The 24,209-nt window shown below is 44.0% G+C and overlaps 1 protein-coding gene and 1 long non-coding RNA gene across 46 annotated transcripts in view; one reads left to right on the top strand and one right to left on the bottom strand.

Annotated features, from left to right (window-relative positions):
• The window catches only part of LOC138300246 (uncharacterized), a 686,960-nt gene extending 666,823 nt beyond the window's left edge, over positions 1-20,137 (bottom strand). Inside the window, exon 1 of one of the 2 annotated variants that reach the window (XR_011204895.1) lies at positions 20,019-20,137. This is a non-coding gene — a long non-coding RNA (uncharacterized lncRNA). Of the gene's footprint in view, positions 1-15,675; positions 15,754-20,018 lie in introns of those variants that run through there. The other variant, XR_011204894.1, reaches the window with a different exon arrangement.
• Positions 15,893-24,209, top strand: part of TCF7L2 (transcription factor 7 like 2) — a 296,453-nt gene continuing 288,136 nt past the window's right edge. For 17 of the 44 annotated variants that reach the window (XM_069239354.1, XM_069239357.1, XM_069239356.1 and 14 more), the window contains exons 1-3: positions 15,896-17,303; positions 19,785-19,851; positions 20,053-20,177. In XM_069239354.1, the coding sequence (XP_069095455.1) occupies positions 17,115-17,303; positions 19,785-19,851; positions 20,053-20,177 (381 nt within the window). In that variant the 5' untranslated portion in view covers positions 15,896-17,114. Of the gene's footprint in view, positions 17,304-19,784; positions 19,852-20,052; positions 20,178-24,209 lie in introns of all 44 variants that reach the window. The other 27 variants (XM_069239353.1, XM_069239355.1, XM_069239347.1 and 24 more) reach the window with 5 other exon arrangements.

Raw genomic sequence — 24,209 nt, 5'->3', positions numbered from 1 at the left:
AGAAGGGCCGGAGTTAGAGAGCGTGGTTGGGGCATATAGAGATATGAAAGCAATAGGTAGTCCGTCCAGTGCCCCATCAAATATTGCATATCTTCTCATGGTGTCCAGTTTGAGATGTGTCACTTCTATCAGGGTCTCTGGGGCAATCCATATAAGAGCCTTGCTAGCATATCTAGATTAAGTTGTGCCCACCAGTGTGCCCCTCCATCTCCTGTGCATGCTAGTGCTGTCCACCGAGTTTAAGTGTGTCTTCTGTAGGAGTGCAATTTGTATGCGGTGCCTACGAAGGTATTGGTATACTCTGTACCGTTTCACATAACTGGCTTGCCCTCGTACATTCCATGTCAGGAGCACGTAATGTGAACCTTTGTCCAGTACCCGGTGGAGTCGTGTGTAGGCAGCTGTTGGGGCTGCAAAGTTAAAGTCCCCCACCCCATCCCCTTTCCTTTATCCCACACACCAGTGTAAACAGTCAATACAACCTTGTCAACTAGGGAAGGTAAATAGGTAACAAACTGCCAATGCCCCATCCAGAGTCAGTACGCCAACGGGCGCCTGGCCAACAGCACTGAAATGCCACAGGGAAAAAACAAAATCGAAATCAAGTTCCACTCTGACTGTAACACCGTAGGTGTGCTTGTGTGGCGTGGAACAGGTGTATCCAGTCGTCTTGTCACCAGAGCCTGGTGGGCCCCAGCCCGGTACGTCCGATGGTGATCCCCCAGCAGTGCAAAGTAGTGGGATGTATGCGGTAAATGCCATCCAGCCTCAAACATACCTGTGGGCTCAAGTTTGCAGTTACATTATCTCCTCTGCTGTTTGTGGTGGGTAATGCCCAGTCCTCCCCTGAGCAGTGCCCCGATCAGCGCATGGGGGATTTCAGGTGGGTCTTGTTCAGATCCGGTTGTTTCCGACTCCATGAGGGAGGTGGACGAGTTACGTCTTTCGAGTTCTGCCACTCCTTGTGCCGTTTCCACTCCTACCTGCTCTTTTGTTGGGCCTATCTGAGTGCGTGACCTCGGGTCTGTGGCATATTTGCTCCCTTCATCTGCTTAAGATGTCCATTTGTTCACTCTGTTTAGTGACAATTCCGTTTCTTTCAACCCAGTCCCATGCTTGGTCTGGAGAGGTGCAGAAGACAGGTATATCCTTATGTATGATTCGGAGCTTGGCCGGGAACTGTAGTGCGTACTTTATATCATGGTAGCGTAAACATCTCATTACTGGGAGAAAAGAGGAACGCTTGTGTTGTATCTCCTTGGTGTAATTCAGGTGGATGTTTCCCTGGGAGTTGTCCAACATCTAGGGGCCTGCACGTGCATTACCTGCAGTATGTGATCTCGGTCTCTGTAGTGAAATTATCTAGCGACCAACGGTCGAGACAGGGCCCCTGGTGGGAGCAGTCTCTCCGGGACCCCTTGGGCGTGTTCCACCGAGGAGAAGGTTGAGTGTATACCTTGCAGGATTGTGTTGGAGAACCAGTCTTCCAGGTATAGCTCCATGCTGGGACCCTTAAACTTTTCAGGAAGGCCCACTATCTGCACATTCTTTTGCCTAGACTGACCTTCCTGCTAACCCAAGTGTTGTCGGAGGTAGCTCATCAGTTTGCAATGTGTTAATATGGTCTGAGGCTGCTGTGACGGATGGTTCCAGGGTTGTCCGCCCTTTTTCCTGTGTTTTCTACACGGTCTTTTAGTTTCTTGTGTTCTCCGCGGAGTATACCCAGGTAAATTTTCAGGGCATCAATCTTCAGTCCCATTGTGGTCTTAACAACCGCCGGCATGATCTCATCAAATCTTTGGGACTGTGCTGCAAGGGTGGCCCCCAGGGAGCCCCCAGAATATCTTGAGTCTCCTGTACATTTGGTTGCACCCTGTGCACCTCTGGCATGACACGGTCTTGCTTTGTACACACCATTATCCATGAACACCTTCCCCAGCATTTCTGTGGCAGGGCGTGACTCACTTTGGGTGCCTGGTGTGGTTGCCCCCCCCCCCACCAGACGCGGTTTCAGTGTCCATGCTGATGTCTCTGGTGCGCCTTTTGGTTCTGGGGGGGGGGGGGGTTGGAGGGGAGATGCAGGTCTCGCTGCAGCAGCAGACGTGGCTTTGTGTGGGAGTCAGCAGACTTTCAGGGGCTTCACCCTTATTGGCGGCTATGGAATCTACTCGGTGGGGGGCAACCGGTCTGTGGGTGAATCCTGGTTGCAGGAGCACCTGCTCCGTCTTCTAGAATTTTTGGGGGGCCTTGGCGAGATGCAGTTTGGGCTCCTTGGGGGGATGTCCAATGGGCCCTCCATGTCCCCTATATGTGTGAGGCAAGCTGGGCGCTCCTCCCACGTGGTGTCTGCCCCTTTGCCAGGCAGGGCGGAAAGTAAGCAAGGTCTTGTTTTCTGCCAAAATGGGTGTCCACTGCAGGTTCTTCAGGTGAGGGCTGTGTGTGGGGAGCACCTATGCCTATCAGGCGGTTCCATTCTGCTAGCGGGATTATTAACAATGGGGCACGGCTGGGTGGTGGCGAGTGTCTCTCACCTGTAGTCTCGCCCAAGTTTCTCTGCCCCTGGGAGGTCGCACACATGTGGCGTCACAGCAGTCCAGTGTCTCATCTCTGTCCCGTGTCGGCCTCTTCAGTTGCTCCCTGTGAGGCCTCAACCAGGTCACTTGCTTGGATCACTTTGGTTGCCTCGTGATGTAGGTGGGCAGCGGGTGGGGCTGGCTCGGATTGGCACATGGCCCAGACAGGCTCTCCTATATGGTGCCACCATGGCCCAGCCCTTGCTTTCACCACCCCATGTGGATCACAGCTGTTTGCCTCCTCTGTCAAGCCCAAGTATGGCCGCGCGCCTGGTTCTCGTCGTTAGCTGCTGGGGGGCAGGGGGTGTAGACTTGGGCATCTTGCGGTGCTGGCAGGCACTCATCCACAGAATGTGGGAGGTCCCTTGGGACCACCATGCTGTTTCTCTTCTCAGGGACCGATACCAGGCCCGGATTGTTCCGTCCGATCGGTTTCCCGCAAGGCTGTGATCCGACTGCTGGGCATTGAGAGTCGTCCTCCGCCAGCAGCCGCTTGATACATGGGGGATTGGCTCGCCTCTCGAGCAGTGGGGGGCTATCTATCACCGTCAAGATGCCGTTTTCAGGGCTAGGGGCCCCAGAGCTCCGAGTTATGCAACTCACTCAGCCACCATCTTGAACTCTTGAACACCCCCCCCCAAATAAGAACTATTGTTAACCAGTACACAGATCTGTGTACTGCATTATAATACTTAAATAGCGCTTTCTACCCCAATTACTAATGGCCATGCCCTGGGGCCAAAAGTAAGCGATACTGCTGTAAGGCGTGACAGCAGGAGCAAAGACATTTGCACTGCTTTTGAATTTAGCAAAAGATTTTGTCCATACGTTTATTGTCGTTCTTTTTTGGCACCGTAGCCAGAGTGGATGATAAAACAAAGTATGTCTTTCTATCAAACCCCAAGCATTGCCTACAAAATAGCCCAACCCGGAAGGACTTGGGAGATGTAGAGTTATATAGCTTGTAAATTTTGGTTGGCCTAAACGACTGCCACCTATGGACTCTCCCCCCCTTTATGCCACGCCTGAACTATGCCTCAATGGTCTTTCAGGCCCTCATCTGCTTTGCATCCCGATTCTCTGAATAACGTCTGCTTTTACGAATGTGGTGAGGCTGACGTGAACATTGATAATCGATGCCATTCAGTGACTGGTTACTTTTAAAAGAGTGGTAGTTTCACTGTTAATCCTGAAGCCTGATTGTTTGACAATCATTGCCAGAAGCCACGGAAATACCCCATTGGGAGACTGACCATCGCTTTCAGCGCAGTGGAGCAAGTCTGCAGCGTCTGCATGGCTGTACCGAACACAGCCCAGTAAGCCGCAGTTGGACCAGAGTCTTATCACCCCAAGCAGTCTTGTGTTCTCATCTATTTTGAACCCTCTCATTCAGCAAAATAAATTGTTGAATCAAAAATAAATGTGCCCGCTGCGCCCTCCCAATGTCTCTTATGGAGCAGCATTTATTCAGGATAGGTAATGCTAATTATAAAGAGTATCTTGTTGCTACTGCTTCAGCTTTAAGGTTGAAGCCTCCCAGAGTCGCAGGTGTCTGGTTTGCTAAAGACATCATAGGGACATTTGGAAAGCATCCCTCTGAATTTATTCCACACATAGCTCACGATTGGCTTAGTGGTTTGTAACACATATTTGCTTGCTTTCTATTTGCTGACATTGTTTGTTTTAGATTGTCCAGCTTGAGTTCCTCTTTCCAATTAAACAATCTCGATCTATTTGAATACATAACAATATACCCCATTCAGCAGGGAGACTGTCGATTTTTTAAAGCCAAAAATAGCTTTATTTTTGCTGTCTCTCATCTGAAATTGCCTCTTCAATAGAAATCAGTGTGAGAAGGACATTCTTCTGATTAAAAAAATAATAATAACCTTGCTTTCCTCTTCTGGAATGTTCGCATTTTTTGTACCTTATTTTTCAACAGACCTCACTTACAGTATACTGCCATTTAAATGTTGTTCTTATCTTATCACAATTGCTGTGCATTCAAAGACAGAGGTCAAATTTCAGGCTCTGCCTTCCGAGGGAGTTTAGTGTTTACTTTTCTTTCTCTGACTTCAAAGTAAGAGGATTTATGTGACAATCTTACTGGGTTTCTGAAAGGAAAGGCTTTTTTCTACCACACTACACAATTTAGATGTCTATAATGATCTGTGTAGATATTTTACAACAGACCAGAATTAGGAAAGCACAAATTAAGCTCACTTTTGTGTTTCACTGAAGTGTGGTGGAAACAAATATTTTAATACAATCAAAACAAATAAATACACTAGGTGATGCCATTTTCACACATCATCATTTATGCGACAGACTAGCTGATAAAATAATATATCAGGAGCATCAATGGAGAGGTAATATAGGAATCTATAAACAACAATGGAAGGTTGCACTGCATGGATTCTGCATGTACATATATCCACTTAATGCCTATTCATGGGGTCACGGCTTCAATTGAGATTGTATGTACATGACAATGAGGTGATGTCATAACAAACACATAAAAATATAATAAATGAGGTTTATTTTTTCAATATTAGCATGGCAATATTCGAAATAACTATTGTAAAAGACTGGTCTCCACCTTGCATATGTAAACCACTGTATGTACAGTAGAAAAACACACGGTGGCAATTATCCAATTTTTTTTTAATTTTGAACTTTAATCATTTGAGAATTTTGTACATTATTCTAAAAAAACATATGAAATATATTGTTTGCAGCATATAAAAGCCCTGAGGAAGTCGTGGGGCAACACACCCCAGATGAAACATGTGTTGGCTTTGGCTGAAGTGATGTACATGGAAAAGGAATAAAGAAGATTCTTGAGAACTCTATTTGGACTGGACTTTATATGAATCAATTGATACATAAGAAGACTTGTGCATAGTTTTTCATTCATATAGTTAACAATCATTGATTGTTACTTCAGGGTATAATAGGGGAGGTACCCTGTATGTGCACCGTCTGTAAAAAACTGTGATTTAATGCTTACATTAATTTATACACTCAGTAGGAGAGCGCCTTATCTCCACGTTACCACCCCTATGTTATCTCTCTAATCATTTGTGCGCTGTATAGTTTTATCAGTAAAAATATATGTCTGTGCATATATAAAAGGCATTTAACTTGTAAATGTGTTTTCTGTCATGGCAGTGCACTACCGCACTATGTATACTCGACACTATGTCACTCCAATCCAATGTATACAACTGTACTCCCCTCCACTCTTGGACACGCCGCTCCACACCACTCCACCCTATGCCACCCCAGGCCATTCCGCTATTTGCTACTCCACTCAACCCCACTCCACTCTATGCTATGCCACTCCACGCTACCTCACTCTATGACACTTTATGGCAATCTGCGCCCCTCCACTCTATGCGTATTCACCATACGACACTGCACGCTGCTCCACTATACAACTTACTACTCCACTCTATGCCACTCTACAACACTCTGCTCCACTCAACCCCCTCTGCCCCACTCCATGCCACTATACTTCACTCTATTCTATGACACTCTACTCCCTCCACAACACTATGTGCCACTCCACTCTGCACCACTTCCATCTAGTTCACAAAACCCCACTCTAGGCCAATCGCCGTTACACCACTAACTTTCAGCCATGCAGGTGTCCAGCAGGACTATAAAACATTAGCAAAGCCAATAGGTTTAGCATAGGCAGATCTTATTGGAATTGCCAATGCTTGTTTACTGATGCTAAGCAGAATCGTCAAAAAAGAACAGTTCTTTTTTCCGATGTTGTTCAGTATTGCCAGCAAGCAGTAGGAAAAGCAATAGCCCTGAAAAGACAGACCTATTGCTTTGTCAATGTTTGCGTGCAAAAAACTCTCTTTTCTACCTTTCGTGGAGAGTTACATCTTCCTGCGCGCCCTATGGGCAGCTGACACGACAGCTCCAGTCATCGCAGCACTTTCTCGTTTAGGAGGGTCTGTTGCAGTCTGAGTGTGCGCGAGAGCGCGAGCACAAACACACGCATGCATCTTAGCTATGTTTTTCTGCTTTAGACTTGGCTCCAGGCGAAAAGCGTCAGAACTGTACATCTCTAAGCAAGCAAATTTCTAGGGAGCAAATTAGACTAAAAACATCTTCTGGAGAAGACAGCCACAGAAGAATTTAAACGCCACCCTCTCTGGCTCATGCCCCGCTTATTTTGCCTTTTACAGTTACTAATACGGTTCATAAAATACTCAAATGTCATTCCTGACAATAGAAAGGTACACCATGATACAGAAGGCGTGTCGGATTTCCCAAAATTATTTCTCGGCCTGCACGCCTTCCTATTAAACACTTCGGTAAGAGGTCGGTTGTTGGGAAGGGTAGACAGACAGCCTACAGTTGTAGGAATAAGCAGACAATAAAACAAACGTTTGTATAAAATGTCATCCCACTACCCTCCTCCATCTGTTACAAATTACCAGAAATACATCTGCCTTGTCAGCAATCCAGTGTCTCCCTGTGGGGTGTGCGTGTTTTCCCTCCAAGGGGGATGCAATGTGTCAGCAACAGAAATAAACAAGCAGTGGCAACGCTAATAGATCTGGCGTTGTTACAGAGCATGCACAGACACTGGGCACTACAGACACACAGAGAACATCCAGATAGACACGTGTGGCAACATCATTGACCCACATGCACCCCCAGGAAACATACATAATGGTATACTTGCCAGTAACAAGGTTACCAAAGGATAATTTGTTTTATTTGTCTGATGGACAAGAATCTACATACGAATGATAGATAGTTCATCCCTGGGAAGCGTCTGCAAAACACAAGCAGCTCACCTGCTACTGTCAAGGCACACTTCAGTGTCCTCTCTGAAAACTGTAAGAAATAAAACCGCGATGGCCACTAACAAATATACTCGTGAAGAAAGTTCATTGCTACTGCAAGATTCAGTGACACTGTAAAATATTTCTGCCAGGACAGAAAGTTACTTGCTAGCTTTGTCTCTATAGGGTTTGCAGCGGGACAAAGACTAGCTCTAGCAAGAGGGGACATGGAAGAAATTCATGCTCTGTGTGACGAGTGCCTGACCTGCGCGAGTATAGCAAAGTTCTACTAGCATTCAAGCTCTGCTAGCCTTACTTACTGGTGTGCACATCAGCACTTCCTGGTCTTTCAGTCATGATGTAGAGTTTTCTGAACACACACGAGTCAGTGAGTTGGCCAACGCCAGTAGAGCGCAGCAAGGTTCTGGCTCTGACTAGTTATGCATCTTTTAGTTGGAGACACTCAAGACTACTGTCCGTGGGCACTCTCCAAATAAGCTATGCACAAGGAGAGGCGGCCTGTAGTCTAGAAGGGAATGTTGCGACCTTCATGTTCAAGGGAGCGAAAGGTCCACCGCACAATGATACAGATGGCAAGGAGTGCAACCTCTGGGACCGGTATCAAGCTCCGAACCACAACAAAAAAAAAACAAAAAAAAAAAAGGGAAGCTCCTCACAGGGGAGGAAAGACCACATCAGGAACCCAAAATTACAAATTGGTTTATTTCTTAGGCTTCTTGGGCTCTCCTCTTTTGTGCCTGGTGACTTGGGCCAAAATCAATCAAATCATGGTCTGGAAGGTGTATTGGAAAATAAGTGAGTGCTCCCCTCTGGGCCAGGCTCAACTTGTATCACTCAAAACATTACCAATGGAGTAATTCTACAGTATTTCTGTATTTTTACCCTTGCATAATGGGAGGATTCTTATTAGCAGAAATATGGCCCTACCAAGAACATGCAGCCTGCGGCAGCATGACTTCAGAACCCTATCCCACTAGAAGTCTGGATATCATTATCTAGCAGTTTCTCAAAGCTTTTTAGAAGGCAGCACACACTACTGATTAAATTGTTGGAAAAGGTGCCAAAGCACCAAAAAATGAATCGTGGTATCCACCACCTCACCACTTTGTGTGAAGTGAGCACCTATTTGTACCTCTCTGTGCTTCTGGTCCCTTAACAGCAAACGTTGGCCAGCCCTGGAAAAAATAATCTCCAAGATTAACGGAAATCTTGAAAACCTGTTATTAAAGTGTACCTGTTAATGTAGCGTGAACAAGGAGAAGCACTGTGAAAGGCGATAGGTCTTGCTTTTAAAACCTACTGGTTTTGCCAATGCTTTTTGGGGATGCTAAATAGCATCAGTGAAAAGGACAATGCTTGGTTTATTTAGGTGCATGCATGCGCCTTTGGAATGCTGGGGGTGCAATTTTGTTTATTTTAAAAACATTTTATTCTAGGATGAAGAAATTGTAAGCGTGTGAAAATGCTTTCATTTCAAGCCATTGAAAACAAAAGCACCAAAAAGTAAATACTTTCAAGGGTGAAGAAGCAAGTGAGGAGTTGGGGGGGAGGTTTAAATAAAAGTAAAGTGGGGGCAGGGGTCTTAAAAGTAGGGGAAGAAGAAGACGAAACAGAACATCACACGTGAACCTAAGCAACAGAGTACAGGGGGAGCGTGTTTGGAAGAAGCACACACGGAAGACAGTTGGAATATGTGTACTCTCATTGAGTTTTTAACCAAAAAGATAAAAGTACTTCCCAAAAAATGAGCAGTGGAAGAATACAAGTCAGCCCAGTAAAAGGACGGTACAGAGGCTGTACTCCAGGGGAAAGACAAACACAAGCTAGAGTTAAGGACGACATTGAACAAGAAGCAGCAAGTAAATAAGAGTGATAAGAAAGCCAACCATTGATAAGCAATGGGTATTTTCTAACTCCACTGTAAGTTCTAGGTAAGCTCACAGTAGATCTTTGGGTGGCCAGAAGGATAGAGCCAACCCACATCGGCTTGTTCACAAAAGCCTCCCAGGTTAGTCAAACATTTCGCGAACAGTACATTAGCAGTGTGGGAAAATACACCTTTGTATTTGCTGATGCTAAAGAAGAGCCCTGAAGCTTGCATCTGTTTGTCATATGTATTTATATTTGCACATAAGAATTCCTACCATCAGTTTTCAACCTGCCCTGGGCTATCACCGAGCACTGAGTTGAGATCAGCAACACAGCTGACGAAGAGTGAGCTATTATTTTCCAAGTGACCACCACCCCCATTACATGAAAGATTGTGCAGATTTTGAATAAAAATGAAAAATAAGATACCTCAATACCATTGATTCAAATACACAAACAGGAGAACACCCAAGCAAAATGGATAAAAGATTCGCTTTTCCATTACACTGTGGTGTTCCATGTTGGGTACTAAGTAATCATTACTGTCCTTTGCTCAGGACATTGGTTGATGTTATTTGCCAAAGGCATTACCTCCCAGTGTATTTTGCACAATTGAAGGTGGGGCAGATAACAGTTGTTAATGCCTAAAAGAAGGTGGGTAGTAGGTCCACTAACACAGGCCCACCAAACCCAACATTGGCAAAAAAAATAAAAAAATACACCCACCGTCACTGACAACTTCATTATTTCCACCAGTGAAACAAGAACGCAGCCAAACATTAATTTGTGATAGCAATATAAACAGATGTGATTTGCCGGGACAACCTCAGAGTTTCAGGGTGCAAATGCTTACCAGGTGCCAGTCAAATATGCCTTAAAAAGGGCATCTTCTCTTGCTTCCTCTTAAATGTAAAGTGCTGGGAGAAATGTATGATTCTGCTGAACAGTAGCCAGATCCAGATGAGACACATACAATCTCACCATGGCATGCAGACAATGGCCAGCTGGATGGGCAAAAAAACTATCCTACATTTAATGGAAAGAAGATGGAGGCCTTGATCTTTGGCAGTCAACCATCCACTTGGACCGGCTCGTAGTGGCCAGATTTTTTGAGTACATTACCGACTCCAACAGATTCTGCAAAGAACATGGGAGTACTGATTGACAAGAACTAATCATTTGGCCTTCAGGTTAACCGGACAGTGTCAACGTGTCTCTGGATGATCAGAACTCTTAGGATAGTGATTCCTTATATTTCTTAACCAGCGCATGAACAAGTTGTTCAGGCACTCATCTCATCCAGGTGAGACTACTGTAAAGCGCTCTCTACCCGGAAACCAACAAGACAGTTATAGCCAAGCTGCAGCTGGTCCAAAATGCGGCAGCAAGACTGATTCTATATGTTCCCAAATCTCAGTTTCAGCAGGGATTCGGAAACTCTGCCTGTGAACAAACGTATTAACTTCAGAGCTTTATGTACTGTTCCCAAGACACTGCATGTTACATTACGGAGACAGCATCGGCAAACGGGTTTCGTTTCCTCCTAAGCCTCATCCAGTATGTATTAAATCCTATCGGAGACCATACATCTTAGGACCAGTTCTTGCAACTTTTTCTAGCCCCGTTAGATCGTCCTTCCTGTCCAATTGATGTTATCACGTCCATCTCAAGGATTGGACATACCATGAGCTTTGAACATTGCTCGATTTACCACTATATATTACTTCAATGACATGACTACAAGATTCCAGCGTACCAAGTATTTAATGAAAAAATAATTAGAACATTGGTTGCTGAAATGAACTTTGTTGTTTGTTATTAAGGGGATTGGCCCTGAAGAAGGTGACCTATAACCAATAGGAACACCGAAACGCGCGTAGGCCTTTGGTTCCCTAAGAGTATCCCTGTCTCAACACCACTCTAATTTAATTTTTTCTAAACATCAATCTATCTATATATATATATACATTTATTTATCAGAATGATATCAATGTACATTTATGTATTGTTGGAAATAATCTTTACATGTTTGTATGTACTGTATTTTAGACACGTTAGTTTATTTATGTAGATTTATACGTTAATTGTTTTTTCATTTACCTCATATGTCTTTCTTATCCATTTTTTGTCGTCTAGTTTGATTGTGGTGTGCCTGATTTAGAAGTTTAACGTTATATATATTTCCATTCATGTTTTATATTTCTTGATTCCTTGTGTTTTGTTATATCGCTTCATTAAAATGTGTTCAGTTGAGATTTAGTTCCCTGTTATCTTTTGTCATTCCTTTAATTCTTTCAGCAGCTGCTTATTGTTTTCTCATACGACTTTGAATTATCAATGGATATTTATCAGTCCTTATAAGGCTTTTTCTCTGAAGTGTATCTGTTACTTCAGATATTATATTATTTAGGTAGCTCACGTTGTAGTTTCTCTTAACTGTATTTTTCCCTGATTGAGCTACTGTTACTCCATTAGGGTATCCCCATTTAGTTTTTCTCTCACTGCATATCATTGGGCCAGGAGTAATTAAAAACATGTTTCAACAGTATATTCCTTTCAGACTGCTTCAATCCTCAAGTCGACATCTCCTAATTGTGCCTCAACATTGAAAAGCAAGGTTGGGAGGTAAAGCCTTCTCAGTGGCTTCATCCAAGCTATGGAACTCCCTTCCTAGCTTTATCACTTGTCTTCAAGATCCTATGCAATTCTGTAAAGCCTTAAAAACTTGGCTTTTTACTCTTTAACACTTGCTCAGGGCTTATGTTTCTTGGATTCCCTTTTCCACATTTCCCCTACTTCCTCGGGACTAACTGCTACCACCACCTTGACGCCTTTGGGAATTTGTTTGCACTTTATAAAAAAAAAATCATTTTGTTTTAAAGCTACTGTACCCAACTATTTATCAGAAAATATATTAGGGGGTGTACCACCCCAAACACAGCCCTGAAGCTATGCTCCTGGTGAGCACTTTATAAGTGTCAATATTGATTTGTTCATGTATGACAGTATTGGTAGGAAGGGATCCACTCCATGATTAATACAGAAAGTAGAAGCCTTCATTTTTTGGGGGGAAAATGGTTATTCGGACAAAAGACGATGCATCGTTTTTGTGCAAGGCCTAATTCATGACAAGGCAGACTAATGGCATGGAGTAGCAGTCGCTCATAGCAAAGACAATGTAAAAACTTGATCTGGATGTTCCCATAAGAAATTACAGACAGCAAGACAAATACTACTCACTGAAACAGTCCCTTAAAACTATGTTTAACTTCTTCCAGTTATTGCACGCCCTCTGGTCTCTTTGGAAACAAACACAATGCAAGATAACAGTATGAAAGTGACACATACAGATTCTAGGTGTCCCAAAAGTGATCAGAAGAAGCCTGCAGTACAACAAGCTGGTATTGGGTGTCCTCGGGGTGAGCACCAGAAGCCTGCAGTCTTAGTCATAACATAAAATGTAATATGGCACATAGCACCACATCCTAAACTCACAGTTTTGCAAAAGTCAACATTTCTAGTCAGAAAGAATGTCTATCTCAAACTATAAGGGAACATTAGCAAAGGATTGTGTATATACAAATGGCCAGGAGTAAGACAGCTGTATACCCACAGTCCTTTGCAAACGATCATATTCACACGACACTGAGCATCTGATGCACTTATGGGAAACTTGTAAGATGCACGGAGACGTTGCCCCTTTACAAACATGTTTGTTCACCACTGATTACAATACAATATAATAATAAATGCTTACTGACCTTTATGAGTTTGACCATGCAGTATACAATTGTTATGTTGTTTTTTTAGGAGGTATTTATATGTAAATTTTGAAGCACACAAAAAAAATCAATAAAAATACCAACTGAAAAATGTTTCATTGCATCCATACACTTATCTACATTAAGTATTTAGTTATAATGTAGAATTAGTAATTGTTCGTGGGGAAGCTCTTTTTGCCAAGTTGGCTTCTCTGTTCATCAAAAAGTCCCTGCTATCTGATGAAAAAAAAAAGTTCCATGCGCATTGCAACGAAAGCACTCGCTAGGTGGTGGATAAGGCACAAACAGCCAAAAGCATGAGGTAACATATAGTTATGCTTCTGAAGCCGGCTCTCTGTATATGTATATTTTTGTAGTGACAGAAGCCATGGCACTGCACTGTTGAGCTAAAGGTAAAAATGTGAGTAAAACTGTTGAGCAGAACTCAGAAATGTGAAATCCTTCAGATAGCATTTTCTAGGGCCACGTCTCATAATGAATGGGTTTAGCAATACTCTTGTTCATCAAGCGTCGGTGACATGAACACCTTACAAATAATTGTCGAATAACATAAAGCAACGAGATTAATTCTATCAGAGCTGAGAAAAAAATGGTAAACAAAAATAATGAAAAATGTGACAGTTTTGCTAAGTACAAAGGAAGAAGCGAAAAAGGAGTAATAGAAAATATAAAGAGTGAGAACAAATGGAGAAAGAGAAAGATAAATGTGAAAGAAAATTTAAGGGAAGGAAGGGAAGAAGGGATTGGAGCACCAAGACTAATAATGGATGGTAAAGAAAGGAGGGGATAAAAAGTCTGCTTATGAAGAAAGAGGAGAACATGAGAAAGAAAATAAAGAAGGAAAAGAAACAAAAGAAGAAAAGGAAGGGGAAAGGGACAGAAAGACAGATAAATAAAGAGAAAGAAAGGGGAAAAATAAACCGTCAGGACAAATCATGCGCCCCCACCCCCTTTAACACCTCCCGTTGCTGGAACAGAGAAGTGTTTCATTCTTGTATGCTTTAATTTTTTTTAACTGGACCTCTTGGAATAAGCCGTTTTCTTTATCTGTCCTCGCAGTTACACATTGTCCCGAGCCTTATTTATTTATGAAGGCTGAAGGTTAGCGCCTACCTGCTGGGTCTAATTAGCCTTCTCTTTGTGTGCGTCCCAATCCTGTCTGATTAAATGTACACATTTGTTTTACCTCCTTTCATGCCATCCCCGCTTCATATTAAAGTTGTAAATTGCCTTTTCAGTGATTTTTTTTTTTGTCTCAGCCTGTGTTTGACGCCCTCTCGAACCCCCTCGGGTTTGCAAATTGCAGTGTTAACTTTCCAATCCCAGCCGGACGGGCTGTCATTCCAGTGCCCGTGCTCGCTGTAGGGGAATGGCAGCTCGAAAGGGCTGGTATAGCACTTACTCTGCACACTGCTGACACATTAAGGGAAACCATGTGGTGGACAAGTCATCCCTTCCGGGGGAGGCGGGGAGTGACACATGTAACATCCCACAAGCAGGAAGCCATGTGCATTCTTTATCGAATACCTGGCGGATTACTTTATGTGGGATTCGGCTACAAGTAGACATACAAAATAAGCACCTTACCCACCGAGCTGTCTCGCCACCTAACGGTGTAAAATGAAATAGAGTGAATTCCATTACAAGAGGAGGGGGTTGAATCAATCCACTTCATAAAACTATTTTGTCTTGCTCACTAGAACTGTGCGGCAGGAACGCCAACACTCTGAGTTACCTCGCCTCCCAGGGTATTCTGAGAACCTCGAGGGGACTGCCTTGCTTAAGGAAGGGAGTCGGTCTATCTTCGCTCTTTCCCAAGCACGCGCTTCTAGTCGCATGGTCTGCGCTTCACTAAAGCACCAAATTAAAAAAAATGCACATTTACATGAAGAACCATCCACCTACAGTGCATAGTTTACACCATAGCGTGTTACTGTTAAAAATATAGATCCACCACCTTTCTCTCGCCCCTCTTTCTGGCAGTTAAGGACACTACCCGCCCCCTGCCCAAGTTGATGAATATGACCTCCAGTTTCCTTCTGGTGTCCCTCCCACTTTCCTACCACAAAGAACCCCGAACTGCCAGTCACCGGGTCATTCAAGTGGCTGGTGGACATGCCATCAGCTCTAGTGAAACGGTTCTCACAGCAGCGCCTCGAGTGGTTCCAGTTCACATAGCGCTACATGCCGCGTCTACAGAGCTTCGAGCATTCTTAAATTGGTTCGACACCAACAGACAACGCCAGCTCATATGGAGAAACAGACCCACAAAACGTTACCCACAAAAACTGAGCTTGGAGCTGATGTCCCCGCAAGCACGCATCAAAGGCCAACAGATTAGGGAAAAGTTTAGATGATTTCCACGCCAAAGGATCCTTGTCACAGCCGCGAGCATTAGTACTACACACAAACTCGCTCTCAACCATAACAGGTTTTTGTTAAAGTTGATGCAACAATTACACACGTTAAAAGTTCAAAACCCAACAACGAACACTAAAGTTTCCAAAAGTAGCTCAACTGTTGGAATATAGAAACTTCCAATGGCATTTTATTCTCTTGCCCTCATTCGCTTATCCTAGTGTGTCAGTGTTTTTTTGTTTAATGTGGTTCCGCACAAACCTTCAACTTGACCTGGCCCGACTTCTGCTTTGCTCAGTGGCCCCTGCTTGAGTGTAGGTTGATATTTCCAAAACACGCACTTAGGCTACATTTCTTAGAGTTCCCACAACACCCTGCAGCCCTCAACTGTGGCGGAGGGGGCGTCACCCGAGAACGGCCAGTGACTGCGCACTGCCCCACTGGGGAACACCCACCCTGACTGCTCCAAGGGTCCCGAGTTAAAGAGCAGATACATGTTCGCACGTAACTACGCCGGGGGTGTATTTTGGTGTCGAGCACACTGCCGTGGATGGCCCCGCTGCGAACACAAAAACACAAGCACAGCAGTCGAAACTGAACCACTGGGCTAAAGTTTGCCACAGACCGAAAAGTCACAGGGGCAGCGCTGCTCTGAGATGTTGACACGGCTTGGCACTGGCGCACTGACAGCCGGCTCTCCAGAGGAGCCTGCTTTCCTTCCGAGCACAAGTGGCGAAGTCAGTGCCCCACCTCCCCTGCAGCCTACTGCCAACCTCACGCACCTCAGCGAAAGCCGTCTTCGCATGCTACTTTTTTTTTGTCTTTTCTGCGAGGCCTTCCACCCCTAACTATCTCGAGGAGGCCACAGTTAAATCAGCACTGCCTTTATTTTATATCCGCTCCGGTGTTCCTGTCTCCGTTTTTACATTTCCCAATCATTTTCGCTTTTCTCTCTCGCCCTCTTCCTGTGTTTATGTATGCAAGCGTCAGGACGTGCAAACCCCTCCCTTTCCCTTCAGAATCTCATTAAACTTTCCCCCTCCTCCCCTCTCTCCCTCTCAGCGCCCGCTCCTTCCCTGCTTCACTATCCAGGCTCCCACCCCCTCTCTCTTCTGCGTGTGTATCTATGCTTTCTCCCTCTTTCAGATCTGCCCTCCCCTTGTCCCTCCCCCCTTCCTCTCTTTCCCTATCTGTCAATCAGAAACCTCCCTTTGAACTGGGAGAAAAAAATCTCTCAGTTCCAACTTCAACTCAGTCAATCCAGGCGGCCACAGCTCTCTATCTTCTACAGCTTTTTATTTATTTCTCAGCTGGGGGTTGTTTTCTTTTGGGGGTGGGGTGTTTTTGTGCACCCCCTTTAAGTTTATTTGTGTTCTTTGGGTGGTGGTGGGGGTCAAGCATCTGAACAGATCCTGGAGAGCGAGAGAAAGCAGCAAACGAGACACCCCCTCAACAGAAACCAAGAAGAAGAGGGGAAGCCCTCCCTGCACCCCCTGATTTACCCTCCCCCTTCACAGAAACTTCAACTTCTTCTTCTTTTTGCACAAGATTTGTAACAGCAGCTCATAGTGGGGGGTTTGTTGCCAAAATAAGCCGAGGGGCTACGAGGGGGAAAGTTTGCCCTTTTGGTTTCTTTTTGGAGGGCTCTTTTGCTTTTCCGGGTGGCTGCTGGGCTCGTCGCCAGGCTGCCCCGGGGAAGGATGCCGCAGCTGAACGGCGGCGGGGGCGATGACCTGGGGGCCAACGATGAGATGATCTCGTTCAAGGACGAGGGTGAGCAGGAGGAGAAGACCTCCGAGGACTCGTCGGCCGAGCGGGACCTGGCAGACGTGAAGTCCTCGCTGGTGCACGAGTCCGAGGCGAACCAGAACAGCTCGTCCGACTCTGAGGTAGGAGGGCACGGGGTCCTAGCACTGCATGATCTCTCTGCAAGAGGTGGAGGGGTGGGTTCAGGGGGTGCCGGGTCGTGCAGTGCGTGCGTCTGCTGCAGCGGGGTACTGCGCGTGAAGTGCCGGCTAAAAGTGTGCGCGCGCGCTGCGTGCTTGTTGCAGGCGGGCGCTGCGTGCAGAGGGCAGCCACTGCGCGACCCTGCTGCAGGCTGCCAGTTAATGGGTGCCGTATGCAGGGGCTGTCATCGCGTTACGCAGCTGCCGGCTGTTAGGAAGGGGGTCACACAGGCATGCTTTTACAGTGGGGAGACCGCAATGGTAGCTGCAAGGGTGGGTTCATGGGGGGTCATGTTTCTACTGTAAGTTTGAGGCAACATTTAGGGTGCCTTCTACTATGTGAAGGAGGTTTTACACTGCGGAGTAGTGAAAGCGAATTTAGTGGAAGTAATGTCCCACAAATGTGTCCTGCATGCACAGCCTTCAGCCAGGGCTATAATACACTCCTCAGTACAGTGAGCGGCCTCTGATCCGTGCCTTCAGTTTAGCGCTTACTGTTCCTCTCCAGCACTACATGCGAAAGTAAATGCAATTCCCTTTTTATGGCAACCCCTGTAACTAGAACCTCTACCCCCTACAGACTTAATTTACACCCCCTTATGATACCCCACGCTGTTGTAGTAGGCAGAATACCACCTCCTTGTGTTACCCGCCTGGCTATAGACAGGCGCCCTTTTCACCGCACTCTTTGCTACTGTAACCCTCAAAAGCAACACCAGTCGTTCCTACAACGCCTCTTCCCCCTGCACTATTGAAACCCAGCAGGACACAACAAAACTTCTATAACATCCCTGCATCTGTACACCTGATGTTGTAACTTTTGTGACGCTGATTCTCTCGCCCTTTCCACTGCCCTTCATTAGCCGGCGTTGGAAACGATCGGCCACATGCTTTATAAATGCAACGGCAGGACCCTTAAACCCCCCCCCCATGCCCCCCCGGCCCCCCAAGCCCCTCGTGCAGCTGCACTTTTTCCTTTGCATCAGTGGTCCTGTGATGCATAGTTGCCCTATCCTCCTGTATGGGGCTCTCACAAGAGACTCTTACTTTATGAACTGTCAGCTGTTTTTTTATGGATACCGGACTCCCTTTTATTGAAAATACAACAGAACATGACTAAACCCTGGGAACTTTGGTTTGATAGCAAGCAAACACTTAGCTCCTCCCTCATGAAACTGTCAACTCCAAAGGGTTGCAACTTTGTGTTTTCGATGTTTTACTTGACCTAACGTAATGCGCCCAAACCATTACGTCTTTCTGTAACAATAATGCACTTCACAAATCCTCTGCGGGTTTTCCGCTAAGTTGGTGTCACCCTGCGCTTTCTCATATGACTTCAGATTTTTGTTGGCTAAGGAATGTTTATGTCCTTGCAGGAAAAAAAAATGACATTCGAGGGCTATCGCCCCCTTTCCTCCCACGGCTGACCCTTCATACCGTGCTTCCCTCCTTGCGCTTTAACTCGCAGGCTGTGGGGCTATTTTACGTCCATCTGCTCAACGGGGTTGCCTGTACTCGACCGCTAAGTTTTGGTGTCAGCGGCCCTCACCTGTGGCCCGGGTTTAACCCTTCGTTCGCATATATTATGCCGTGAAGCCAAACCCCATGGGAAGTTTATGTTGTTAGTAGAAAGAAACATTCCCCCTGGGGTGTAAATACCAGGCTACCAGTTTCCTCAACCCCTCTCTTCCGGGTTACCCTCCGTGAACTTTTCCCTCGTGTGAAAGGGGGTAGGCGCCTCCCATTTCTGGCTGGCCTCTCTGAACATAACATTGAGCGTGATTAAACCCCCAGCTTATGAGTCGCTGGTGTTTTTTGACTACGAAGGCCAAACCTTTCTTGATTTTTTTAGTCCCAGATTTAACTCCTCTTGACAACTACCACAGTACACACTCAGAACACGACACGTAGTTTGGACATAGAATTTTATAATGTTTAAATGGATAATAACATCGTTAGCTCACCAGCTACATCTTTTTGACTTAACAAGCAAGTCATTGTAGGCTTGTTTGGGGTTGCCTGTTTTTTTTCCCCCCTTTATGCCAACTCCCGCCCTGCAGAATAGGTTTCACATGTTATTATCAAGACACACGTCAATATACGTTATGTCTGTCTACTCATTTCTTTCTGAATAATAAAAAAAACAGTGGCAGTGTTTGCTTATGCGTGTTTTGTTGTCTATTTCACGTAATATGCCCACTTCTTAACCCCACCCGCTACCTCTTTTTTATGCCACCTTTTCCTTTTGTCATAATAATAAGCTAGATTCAAGGCCCCATAAAAGTGCCTTTGCACAGAATACACGAATAATACCTACATTTCCAGCATGTTATACATATTTATAACGATTATTGCGGAGCCAAACCTTTTTAAATATCATTTGCACTGTCTTATATTTTTTTATTTTTGTTTATTTGTGTTAAGGCGGAAAGGCGGCCTCCTCCCCGCTCCGAAAGTTACAGAGACAAATCAAGAGAAAGTTTAGAGGAAGGTGAGTCAGTAAAAAAAGTTTTGTTCTTCGGAAAACACACACTTCATACGCCGGGTGGGGGGAAAGAACGGACCTCTCGCTCTGCCTTGCTGTAAACCGGGAGAACCCAGTGTGTTGTTTTTCGTCTGTCCTTAAGGGGAGACGGTTTTGAAATAAAGCCAGCTTACCCGTGTTCTCCCTTTCCTCCCCGCCATGTTGCAGCCGCGAAGAGGCAAGATGGAGGCCTGTTTAAGGGCCCGCCGTACCCGGGCTACCCCTTCATCATGATCCCAGACCTGGGCAACCCCTACCTCCCCAACGGATCCCTCTCTCCGACGGCCAGAACAGTGAGTGCCTCGCAGGCGCGCCGCTATTCGCAGCCCCTCGCGCTTGTTTTGTGTTCATCTGGCTTGCAGGGGCCGAGCTAAACTTTCCACTGAACTGTGCGCGCTGCTGCTAAACTCCCCCCGGCGCCGCGCTCTGGGACTGGGGTTTGTTTACCTCCGCCATATTGTCCCGTACGCTACTTCCTGGTTTAGCAGGGAGCCTCGCTTCGCCCTGTGTGTGCGTCTATTTCTGTTTCCTTTCTTCGCAGCTCTCTTTTTGTTTTCTCTCTCCCATCTCTCATTAGCATTCGTAGGTCCAAATGTGTGTCCAGCACTCTACTCCGTGACTTCCTATTCGCATTTCAGCTCCTGATTTAAAGTATTTTTTTGTCATTTATTCCCTAGTTCCCATTCTCTTTTACTTCACTCCCCATATTTAATCCTTGTTGCAGTTTCTTGATTTTTTTCATTCCGTCTCCCTCTGTGAAAATTATTTTCTGTTTCCATCTACTTTGTTTCTTTCTGCTTCTTTGTTTTTATTTACATTTCTTTCATGCTCCTGTGTCCTCGCAAGTTTGTTTCAGAGCCTACTTTACTCTATTTTTCAAATTGATTATTTTACACTTCTTGTTTCCTTTATCCCTTTACTCTTCCCGATTTATTTCTTCGTTTCTTCTTTTCCTTCACTCCACACACTCATTCTCAACTCCTCTGTTGCTGATTTTCTATTTCCCTACGCCTCCTTTCTGTTTCACGCTATACTAACCACTTTGTTTTCACTCCATCATTTCATTATTCTCCATTTCGTGCATGCTTCTTTTCTTTCATCGCCTTTTCCCTTTACTTCCTTCACATCCCCTCTTCCAGCTTCACATTATTTCCCCCTCTCTTTTTTCCAAAACAATAAAGAACAATTAGCTTGTCTGCTGCACTGATAACATTCACCTCTTTTTTGTTTCAATGGAAAGTTACCATTCCTTTGTAGCAGAATCTGATAATTTCTGTATATACTTTAAATATTAATAGTTTTAATATATTACAGTGTTTTCCATTAGGAATGTTCCTCCTCGATATTTCCTGTATTTTCTTTAACGTGCTTCATGTTTACATCCCTTAAATGATGACTTGTTATTTTTTAAGAAATACTTCTCTGAATTTCCCAGCATACATCTTAAAACATCCATAATAGGCTACAGATGCAGCATTTGAAGATGATGTCAACTTGTTTTGCAGCTGCCCGTATTCTTGTATGCTTGTGGGAATTTTGACCAAGTATTTTTCCAAAGAAGTAACAGTATGCTTTGCAAGTTAACTTGCACTGTCTTCTTTAATTTTCTAAATTTGCAATTTGCAGTCTCTGCACTAAAATGCATTTATATTTTATTTAGGGGAGAGTTCAAAGTAATATAATTTTTGTGAAACAATTGGGCTACAATTTTCTGCAGGTGTCTCTAAAGTGTGCGCTTCTTGAACTGTGCAATTATGCACCGTTCTATATACACAGTGATAGTGCACTAAAGGAGTATGACATGTACAAGGTATTCATGTCAATTGTCTACCGAGTTTATTGGGAACACCATTTAACCCCTTACCCACCCAATAAAAACACACACATACAAATAGCCATAATTGTCAGCTTAGAACATCCTGTCATCACCCAGGTCTCAAAATTAACACTCTCACTTTCTGTTATTTTTGTTTTATATCTCTTTAGTATTAATGTATTTATGCTTTTAGATACATCTGTCCATACATCCTGTATTTCACGGTCAGGTTTCTTTCTTTTCTTTTTTTTTTTTATTCATGTCACTCTTTCTGTTGTCTCTTATTGTCGTGTCTGTCCATACTTGCTTTAATGAGCACTATGTGTTATTTTTTATAAGTTTATTTGGTATATATTATTTCCAATTTGAGTTTTAGTTTGACATTATTGCATTTTCATGTATGTACCTGATTTCCTAGAGTATGTCTGCCATGTTATTTTGTTAATTGGGTAAAAATTAGTACTTTAAATATTTTATGTATGCCTTTGTTTTGGGAATTAATTCTGTGTGCTCGGTAATAATAGAAGCATCTCTCCCCCACCATCTGCCAAACCCAGTCACCCTTTCGCCTAGCCAAACACAGGCTTTATAGGAAAAAGCAAAACTATCTCTCAATAATACAACAGTTTTGGGACGTGATATGAGGGTTATATATGATAAAAAGTATTGAGACAGCTGAAAGTACAGTACACAAACATACTCTTGTTCAAAGTAAAGGAGGTGAAGAAAGAACACATTTTTTTATTGCCTGTTACACAGGCTATCACTCCGTGTCAGTACTTCTAAGTCAATTCTGGCTCTTGCATGTCTGAGAGGATCAGAGGAACAATGTATCAAGCGAACTCAATGGATAAAATATGCTATAACGTGAAATACTTGTAAACGTTTTTCTTTCCTCCTTGAAAGTGGCATGCCTTCCTTGCTCTTACTTTGAGTGGTTTAATTTTTTTAGTGGCAAACTGTTGGCATTATTGCTTGAAAGATAATTTATCATAGGTTTATATGGTTTGAGTAGTGACTATGGTAACTCAAAGGCTGGACCAGTGGGCTTTGAGCAAGCACTTACAAGCGTCATCCTTCCTTTCCAGCAGTTTTTCCTTGTCTATATGAAATATTTTTCACGCTAGGCTCCCCTTTTTCCTCTCCTTCATTCTTCTACTACCACCTTTCCCCACACCTGTCTAGCGCCTAGAGACCTCCGTTTCTATGGTGCATTTTAGAATTCTTCTGAATAAATAAAATATATGCCAAAAATTGTAGTAGTGTAGCGACTGTGGAAATGTTCATTCAAAGGCATGTCAGAGTAGATTTTCCTTATTTTTTTTCTTTTGCCACCACTCCTTGCAGACCGGTGGCGGTATGTGCCCTCCTTCCCCTGCTAATGAAAGATGTTACCCAGCCAGTATTGAAAGCTATGAAAAAGCACCTCTGCTGTTTGTAGATACACGATCAATACTAGTGGTTGCTGTGGGCCGGCCTTTCGAGATCCACAATTGTAGAACATTAAACACCAGGTCACACGTTTCATCAGTTGTCCAAAGGACCTGGGGAAAGGCTTGTATGGTGGGAGTTAAAATAAATACTCTTTACCTTTTAGAGAACTTACACATTTTTTTATAAAGGTAGTTGCAGTCAATACTTGCAGTATATTTGAAAGGCTGGTTCTGAAAATAGTGCTGGGGCGTGGATGCTGTTTTTTAAGTAGCATTTTGACGAAAGGGTAGCAGTTGTAGGGCTATTATGTTTTATTTTGTGGTTGCTCTTTCAATATCAAAAGAAACTTATCAATGTCACACTCAATGTAGGCCATGTGGTGGTGACACAAACACTGAATTGTCTGAGTCTAGGTTGAATGATGGAAATTGGCTACAGCAGAATTTCAAACTACTATACTTTCTGTGCTGGAAAATATTTAAAACTCTTCTACTAAGGAGCTGGTACCACTTAAGATTTATTTTTTATTTTCTTATTTTGTAAATGGGTTTTTTGTTTTTGTTAGTGTAGTGTCTATAGAACACCTTACAACTTTTGCAGAAGTTAAGTTTGTTCCTTTTTGTATTACAACTGGGCAGCAGTTATTGCAAACCAAAATCTTCTTCGAGTTATCTCCTTAAGGTTGATATAGTGTTTAAATGAACACTATGTCTTTAGGCTACTTGCTGAGTGTCCTTTGATTCCGTGATTAACATAAAGTAAATGCACTTTTTACATCTAACATTTGATATAAATGCTTTGCTCATTTGAAAGTTCTTCTTAAACTATAGATATGAGCTGGTATGAGGTCGGCCCTAAAATTAATGTAATCTAAAAGATTACTAATAATATTGATTTTACTTGCACAGGGTACCCGTTTTGACATGGTCTGTGTGTAGTAGAGATGCAGAGTAAGTGCACAATTTACCCACAGGCTGAAAATGTACCTTCCAGTCCCATTTACTCTGCTTTAACCCACCTGGTGGTTCATTTTCTTGGTTTCTATGGGAATTTCCAAGAGATCACTACCACATAA

Source organism: Pleurodeles waltl, chromosome 6 (assembly GCF_031143425.1).
Source record: "Pleurodeles waltl isolate 20211129_DDA chromosome 6, aPleWal1.hap1.20221129, whole genome shotgun sequence".
In the NCBI taxonomy this organism is placed as follows: domain Eukaryota; kingdom Metazoa; phylum Chordata; class Amphibia; order Caudata; family Salamandridae; genus Pleurodeles; species Pleurodeles waltl.
This window is presented reverse-complemented; position numbering and strand designations above follow the sequence as displayed.